The sequence below is a fragment of the Antennarius striatus genome, chromosome 17 (genome assembly GCF_040054535.1).
Source record: "Antennarius striatus isolate MH-2024 chromosome 17, ASM4005453v1, whole genome shotgun sequence".
Classification (NCBI taxonomy): domain Eukaryota; kingdom Metazoa; phylum Chordata; class Actinopteri; order Lophiiformes; family Antennariidae; genus Antennarius; species Antennarius striatus.
This window is the reverse complement of record NC_090792.1, coordinates 21,167,491-21,176,615: the sequence shown is the minus strand read 5'-3', so window position 1 is coordinate 21,176,615 and position 9,125 is coordinate 21,167,491. Positions and strand designations below refer to the sequence as shown.

The following is a 9,125-nucleotide window of genomic DNA, read 5'->3' as shown; positions in this document are numbered from 1 at the left end:
AAAGACAGGAGACAGAGCTGGAGGTAGCAGAGATGAAGATGCTGAGGTTCTCTCTGGGAGTGACCAGGATAGATAGGATCAGGAATGAGTCCATCAGAGGGACAGCACATGTTAGAGGTTCTGGAGATTAAGTCAGAGAGGCCAGACTGAGATGGTTTGGACATGTCCAGAGGAGAGATAGTGAATATATTGGTAGAAGGATGCTGAGTTCTGAACTGCCAGGCAGGAGGCCTAGAGGAAGACCAAAGAGGAGGTTTATGGATGTAGTGAAAGAGGACATGAAGGTAGTTGGTGTGAGAGAAGAGGATGCAAAGGACAGGGCTAGATGGAAGCAATTGATTCGCTGTGGCGATCCCAAAAGCGAAAAGCCGAAAGGAAAAGAAAAAGTTATCTACAGGCCTGTATGTTAGTTCCAAGTCGATCAATCCAAGAATGGATGTATAGTGACAACTCAAAAGAAGCCTTAGAATAAATTCAATAATCAGAATTACAAAACACTCAACCCTAACCCACGAGAAAGCTTACCCTAACCCTAACTCAGCGCAAGACTCACCCTAACCCTGACTCACCACAAAACTCACCCTAACTCGCCACAAAACTCACCCTAACCCTAACTCACCACAAAACTCACCCTAACTCACCACAAGACTCACCCTAACCCCAACCCAGCACAAGACTCACTCTAACCCCAACCCAGCACAAGACTCACCCTAACCCTAACCCATCGCACCACAAGACTCATCCTAACCCCAACCCAGCACAAGACTTAACCTAATCCTAACCCTATCCCACAAGAAAGCTTACCCTAACCCGCCACCAAGCTGATCCTAAGTCTAAACCCCCAGTCCAAACCCTAATATCTTACTTAGTAATGAGAGATCCTACGTTCCCCTGGATTGACCATTTCCGAGCTCCAGGGGGGACAGAGGGATGGAGGTACGGGAGGACAGAGGGATGGAGGTACGGGAGGAAAGAGGGATGGAGGTACGGGAGGACAGAGGGATGGAGGTACGGGGGAGAGAGGGATGGAGGTACGGGGGGACAGATGGGCAGATATTTCGGATACCCCACCAGGCACCTGGATACCCCACCAGGCACATGCTGCCCTCCTCCCCTGCAGCATACAAACACATGAACAGATTTGTCATCTTCAACATTACTAACAAAAAAAAGAGCTTAATTGTTTCTTTTCAGCAAATTAATTATGCACTTTATTTGATTTTATCAGTACAGGTCCTCACATTTATGTTCTGCAGATATATTGATAAATGACGAATGTGAGGTCTGAAAAACTCTCCAGTTGTCAAAGCTGTGCTCGAATATTATCAAAATCGACCAGCGGCGGCGCCAAGGCCTCATCTAACCCCCTCATTTTCAGCCTAGAGGCGTTGAGACTTGTTTAGTAGGAACATTTCCCCCTTGCTTGTATCAAGCAGAGCAAAGCTGCACTCATTAAATATATCGTGATAATAGATCAGCCAGAAGAATAAATGCTGCTAGTCATTTATGTTAAGATCTACAAAGTTCTCCAAAAATACAATCTGCTTGGAATTCTAGAAGGCATCAAACATTCAGACAAAGAAAACATGTTATCAGTTCAGTGATTCTGAGAATGGAGGAGACAACGGTCACTCATCTGAGCTGTGGATGAAGGAGAACAAGGCTTCATTTACAGGGTGGTGTACTTCCTGAAGTCTGGCTATAAGATGGCTTCATGTCTCAGAAACCTACGGAATGGATTGCTCAGGCTGTTTAAGCCAGTTAGAGGATAACTTCATATCCAGGCCCTTCTCAGGGTGAATCGTTCAATCCCAACTTGTCATCTTGTGACACCGTCCTGTTAAAATTTTTAATCTTGCTTCAAAACTATTTTCTGATGATTGTTGATGATGTTGTCTTCCATCGGAACCAAAGAGCTGTTAAATTTTACCCTCCGTATTAAATATTTTATACTCATCTAACTCCATTGATTATATTAAAAACGAGTTGTCCAAGAAGTGACTGCTGTTCCTGAAGCCAGTGGGGGCCTGAGGGACTCAGAGGTGCTCCATTATTTTGGGACGTGGCACAAAGTCATATTTTTACCAAAGCAGGATGCCTGAACCAAAGGTGTCAGAGTTTGTTTTGTTGTTTCCTGGGGTGCAGTGAGAACAAGTTCACCTCTCCTTGATCTCCTTTTGTTGACCCCACCCATCCTCCCTTGATTCGCCCCAACCCCTATGCAAGCCGGGGTGTGGGCATCCAGGGCTTGGGGGTCTTGGCCATAACAATGGCAGGACTGTGCTGTCCTGAGTCCCCGTCCCACACAATGACCACGTCCATGTCAATTAGCGTGGGGTGGCGAGGGGTCCCAGTCCAACCTGGGCTAATAGCTTATTACGCAGTGTAAAATGACAGTGTTGGCTGGAAAGGTGCCAAAGAATGGGCCCAATTAAACAAGAAAAGAGAGGAGGAATGAGTGTGTGTTGGAGAGGATGGGGGGTGAAGATGAGGTCAGCAACTTGCATTCCTCTGAGCTTCAGTCTAATTCGCCCATGACGGGTTCCCTGGGGACTGACACCCTCTTTTGTTGAAAATATTTGAGTATCCTTCTGCTCTGTTGCTCCAAAACACATTTGAAGCGAACCCCAAACACACTCTCAAGCCACATCAGGGCGCACGGCGACGGGTAAACAACACTGTTTACTTGTTGATACGGTTGAAGGCGATAGAGAAAATAAACCAATACAGCACATAGTCATGGACATGATGCTCTGTCTTCCATTCCCTTGAGCAGAAATATAATTTGTTTTAAACATACTGTTGAACAGTGGAGAGATGGTCTTCTAAGTGCTTTATGATTCATGTCACACTTATTGAGTATGCCATTAATTAATCCTGAAGACCTCAACACCACCACCCCCTGGTTTGCAAATGTGATGGCTTTATGTGCAGAGTTCTATTAACCTTGGAGTGTTGAATCCTCCATCCTTCCATTGTTGTAACAAAACTGAAGAACGTTTAAATTAGTACCCAATGGGCGCTGCACAGAAAGGAACCCTGTGCTCTGACCTTTGTTGGAATCCAAACCTGTGATGGACTTCTTGTAGGTACTCCTGCATGTCTCCTGCACAGTTAAAAAATGAAGTAGCCTCCTTCTATATGATAGATTTTTGATTGCAGATGGATTCCTGAGGGTGGACATGCTGGCTGTCTCTTGTTCTTAATTGAAGAACTGATAATTCTATAGCTTATAAAGACTGTTCCTTACCTACCTTGAACATTTCTTACTTATTTGCTTCAGTACTTTAATCAACAACAAATGTTAATCATAGAATCAGCTAGCCATAGTTTCAAGTCAGAAGTGTAGCCATGACGCTTCCTGAGACTAAAGCTGTCTTAAAGTGGTACGAGGACTCGTCCTCAATGAGATGTGAGTCTGTCCGTTCCATGTTCAAGCTCCCAGGGTAACAACATCATAAGGGGTTAATGTAATCCATTTCATTGGTGGGGCGCTCTAATAACTGCTCTCTCCTTGCATCTCCATTGGTCCGCAGAGTTTCCATTGTGCTGGCCTGTGCAGGTGTGGGACATGCTTTGTTGATCATAATCCCCCGACTGGGAAGAGGCTTTGAGTGTGTTTGACGTATCCCACCGGCAGACCCTTTGCTCCTCGGCCTCCGAGCAGCCGACGAGTCCAGCGGCCGCTCATGGGATCCGACAGGCGGAAAAATAATGAACAACACCTCAACCCGCAGCTGACCTGGCTCCAATTCACCAGCTCCACACGAGGGGTAAACCAACCACTTAATTGAGCCTTCCAGGATAAAATCATACCCCCTAACCCCAACCCCCCCACCAGAAACAAAAAAAATGTCCTGCAAACAACCCTTCCCACTTCCACCCAGGCCTCCTTCCTGTATGCGCTCGGTTCATTATCGCTTTAGTCTTTCTCACATTAACTGTAAAGTATTTCAACATACCTTCAATGTGTGTGTAAATCAGTAACGACTGTGTTGAGGCACTCCTGGAAAATAGATGGTACCCCCTTAATGCTTCATCCTACCCTACCCTACGCTTTCTACCCTTTCAATTGCCCTTTGGGACTAATAAAGTTTTTTGAATTTGAATCCTACCCGACCCATGTTGCTCTCCTCCCTACATATCTTAAGTTGTCTCCAAACTTAAACAGACTTCCATTTGGTGATACCTAGATCACCGTGTCTATTCCTTACATTAAAAGACACATTATGAGAGTTGAGATATAAAACAAGTCTCGTGAAAGGGGTGGTTGACAGTAATATCTAAAATGGGGGGTTTCGTCCATCCAGTTTGCTTTTCATGTGCTCCCAACCCTAATGTAAAGCAATTTTTATAAATGTATTGCATTAAAATGTTATTTCACAGGTACTACATCAAGGTGGCTAAGAACATTTTAAACTCACCACAATATGTGATAATCAAGGGATTCCACAAACGGACACGTTCTTTGTATCACTAAAGTCTCGTACAGGTGGAGTCCCTCACAATCACTTTGGTTTCCACCAGGGGTTGATCTTCAAAACGTTCCCTCCGTCTGCAGTGGATGTAACGTTTGGGAGGAAATGCCAGTTCAGACTGAGAGCTTTTCTTTTGTACCACGTTTCTGTACAGATGTAATCTCTCAACAGGACGTCTGAAGGCTGATGGGATGTGGTTTGATGTCTGTGTCCTGAAACGGTCCTGAACTCAGCCCCCAATCAGAGACCCTCAGCCCCCAACATGAAAACCAGCCACTAGTCCCAGCAGTGGAACACTTTGGGGGGGTGGGGTGGGGTGTTTTGGGTCATTTTAGGACGCGAACCTACAGCATGCAGTCTTCGTCAGAAAGGCGGCTAAGGTCCTATGTTCGATTTGCTTCCCAAGCCCTCCCAACAAAGGCGCTTTTCAAATGAGGATGGGGGGCCTGATGTTCCAGGAGCAGCAGAAAGCTTTGGGGGGGTGGATCACCACTGACTGTGGGGGTTAGAGTTAGGGTAACAGCGTTTGGGGGATCACCACTGTCTGCGGGGTTAGGGTAACAGCGTTTGGGGGGGTTGATCACCACTGAGTGTGGGGTTAGGGTTAGGGTAACAGCTTTTGGGGGGTGGATCACCACTGTGGGGGTCCTCATTTAGTGGACAGAGTTGATGGAAAACACTTTAGACCAGGTCCAGCCTTTCCACTCAGATCTGGGTCATCATGTCAGTATGAATGGTACCAGGTCTGGGTCCAGGTCTGGATCCAGACCTGGATCTGGGTTTGGGTCTGCTGGTCTGACAGAACATCTCACCTCGTTCTGAGGCTCTAACAGCTCCATAGGGATCAGCCGGAAGGACGGGGGACAACGGGTCCATTGTCTTCACTGGTTCCTACTTCAACACGTCCGTCCACTGCCGTGTCTCTGCAGCTTGGCTCGCCTCCAAACTTTAACTCTCTCTTCGGATGTTCTCTGGAGAAGCTTCTCCATACACAGCTGGTCATCATCTATGGTACCGCAGGAAGTACCACAGGAAGTACAGGAGGATGTACTGGAGAAAATAGAGGAAGTACAGGAGGAAGTACCACAGAAAGTACTGCAGCAAGTTCTGAGGATGCAGTGTGTGTGTGTGTGTGTGTGTGTGTGTGTGTGTGTGTGTGTGTGTGTGTGTGTGTCCATATATACATACATATGTATATATGGACACACAAGTACATATATGTATAAATACATATGTGTATACACACACTAGTATACATACATACATTTGATAAAAAAACTAGATGGTAGAATCCCCGGGACTTTTAACAAAGTTAATCAATTGATTAATAATTATTATTAATTCACAAAGATTCATCAACTTTTCTAAGAACTGAAGAAGCTTCTTGAATTAGAGAAGAAATGTCTTCAAGAAACTTTCTTAAGTCCTGCGGATTGATTTAGACAGCTTTGGATATTTTTTTTTAAAGCACAATTTCAACCACAAAGAGAAGCATTGTGTCTTTCTTACTGCTGATTCCTGAGTCAACAGGACAAAACCAGGTGAACTTTAATGTAATTACATATGAAAGGAAGAAGAGTTCAAAAGTGAGGAGCAGAATGAACACTGGGTGTGAAGATGCCTGGCAGGAACAGTTCCAACTGATGCAGGTTGTACTTCCTAGTACGAAATGCTTCAATAAAGGGTTAATGCGCATTCAAATGACAATAAACCCCTGGACATAATGATGCAGGACCATCCAGTAGAGAGCACATGATATTTATTAGCAGTCCCAGACGCGTCTGTCTGAAAGACGTATGCACCGTATAAAGATTTGCTTCAAAAAGAAAATAAGATACAAACCCTTCCAACGATTGTCACTTAATCCTGAGGAAAACCATGAAATAGCATAAAGGTCTTAGGATATATACATATATACATATACATATATATATATATATATGTATATGTATATACATATACATATATATATATATATATATATATATATATATATATATATATATATACAATGGGCCCTCAGTCTTTGTGGTTAATGCGTTCCAGGAACCACACGCAATTAAGGAATCCGCGATAGAGCGTCAAACTATTTATCTTATTATTTATGGTAATTTAAACGTTTCTGAACCCCCCCATCCTGATATTAAACCACCTTCTATCTGTATCACCTTTAAAACACTCTGATAGACTGTTTAAAGCACTTTAGTGTCTCACAGAAGTCCAAGACTCACGGAACAGTGCGCATTTCTGGATGCTGTCAGCCAACAGAATGTGTGTACAGGATCACGTGACTGCCTACCAAAATCCGCGATGAGGTGAAGTTGCGAACATTCAAGCGTGAATGCGTGAGGGATTACTGTGTATGTATATATATATATATATATATATATATAGTGATACTGTTTCTGGCGCATCTTAAGCTCATACAATTCATATTTGCTTTAATCAAACTATGTTCAGACAAGACAAAATAAATAGACACAATCTTCAGAATTTACAAAAATACACATTTCTAAACATTTGTACATGAGCCACAGCATGGAGGACATGGGGGGGCCAGCCCGGGTCGGGTCATGTTGTGTTGGTTTGTTTTGGGTCGGGTCGAGTCGCATCAGGTTGGTTCAGGTCGAGTCAGGTCGTGTCAAGTCGGATCGGTTCGGGTCGGTTCAGGTCGCCTGGGGTCAGGTCGGGTTGGTTCGGGTCGGTTCAGGTCGCCTAGGGTCAGGTCGGGTCGGTTCGGGTCGGTTCAGGTCGCCCGGGGTCCGGTCGTGGTTAAATTGTTACCGTCTACACTAACGGGCGCGTGAGCGACTGCAGGTGTTGATCAGGTGACAAAGGCACCTGTGGCAGACTGACTGGAACACAGAAGTAGCTGTTAGCATCTTTAGCTTCTCCCCAAACGGTAGCTCAACCTGATCACACGAAGTTTACATTTTAAAAGGTGAAAGAAAGAAGAGGAGCTGACATCAGCTGGCGGCTCACAGGCACGGCGGTTCAGTGGGTTTTAGCATCAAACGCTAACGTTGATGCTAACATTAGCCTTTAACGCTAACGGGGGCTTTGGCTCGTTTCTCCGGTTTCTCCGTCGCCTCACGACGGTCACACAAAGCCGTCGAGCTGCTGCACGTGGATCCGTGTTGGATCCACTGAGCACCGAGGTCTTCGGGGGGGGGTAGCTGGGGGTGGGGCTCCTAAAGCTCCGCCCCCTCCCTGGGGTAAATCAGGCTGTTGACACTGAAGCTGTTGTAGAAGTGACTGTTGAACTGTCCATTCTGCCCCCCTCCCAGCGTGTTGTAGTACACCCCCCGGTTGAAGGGGAAGCCCTCGCTGTGCTCGCCCCCCCCTGCGTCCTGCCCAGCGTGATTCAGGTGGTAGGGGCTCAGGGCCGTAATGTTCCTGTTGGACAGTTCGTTCACCAGCCCGAGGGGCCCCTGCCGGCTGGGCCCCCCCGCCCCGAGCGTCGACATGCTGCTGTAAAAGTTGTTAAAGCAGGGGGCCGACGTGGGCAGTCCAGGGGGGGGCGATGGGCCCTTGTGGTTCTCGCCGACGGTCTCCATGTCCGGTGACGTCGGCCCCACCAGCTGGGGGCTGTCCGCAGCCTTCAGAGAGGCCCCGCCCACTCCCCTGCCATCCTCCACTTTGGTGGCCCCCGCCCCCGCCGCCGGCCCCCCCACACCGCTGGAGTCCGAGCGTCTCTTTCTTTTCCGGCGGAAGTTTCCGTTGTCAAACATCTTTTCACAGTTTGGGTCCAAAGTCCAGTAGTTTCCTTTTCCTGTCGGAGACAACGAGACAACGATCAATGACTGAATGATCAATGACTGAATGATCAGTGACTGAATGATAAATGACTGAATGATCAGTGACTGAATGATCAGTGACTGACTAATCAATGACTGATTAATGATCAATGACTGACTGATCAATGACTGACTGATCAGTGACTGACTAATCAATGACTGAATGATCAATGACTAATCAATGACTGATCAGTGACTGATCAATGACTGACTGATCAATGATTGAATGATCAATGACTGATCAATGACTGAATGATAAATGACTGATCAATGACTGACTGATCAGTGACTGACTGATCAATAACTCTAACCTTTAAAGTTTGGGAGGAAATGTGGGGGGGCAGTGCCTCAGTGGTAAAGCGGGGGGGTAGAGCGGGTCGTCCTATGATTTAAGATCGGCGGTTCCATTCCCGCTCCCGCCCCCCCAAAAAAATACCCGGAGGTGAGCTGACAGAGGGAGGTGTCAGCTCACCTCTGGAGCACTGCCGAGGCGCCCTTGAGCAAGGTGCCGTCCCCTTTACAAATTGCTCATTTGAGGCGCACCAAGAAGGAGCTGCTGCCACTCTACCTCCCTGCACACCTACAGCCCCCCCTGTGTGTGTGTGTGTGTGTGTGTGTGTGTGTGTGTGTGTGTGTGTGTGTGTGTGTGTGTGTGTGTGTGTGTGTGTGTGTGTGTGCTCCAGGGGCCTGTACTCACTAATACATACTGTATGTCTGCATGCGTGTGAACCAGTAGCTAGAGCGTGCGTTCTGAGGTCCCCTTCGGGATCAAACCAGTATATAACAACAGTCATGACGATCAGTCATTGATCCACATCTGGTATCGGGTGTCATTATCAACGCCCTCATT

At 46.6% G+C, this 9,125-nt stretch overlaps 1 protein-coding gene across 1 annotated transcript in view; it reads right to left on the bottom strand.

Annotated features, from left to right (window-relative positions):
* Positions 1-6,501: 6,501 nt before the first annotated feature.
* The window catches only part of foxi2 (forkhead box I2), a 3,769-nt gene continuing 1,145 nt past the window's right edge, over positions 6,502-9,125 (bottom strand). Inside the window, exon 2 of the mRNA XM_068339221.1 lies at positions 6,502-8,250. Coding sequence (XP_068195322.1) covers positions 7,670-8,250 — 581 coding nt within the window. The 3' untranslated portion in view covers positions 6,502-7,669. The remainder of the gene's footprint in view (positions 8,251-9,125) is intronic.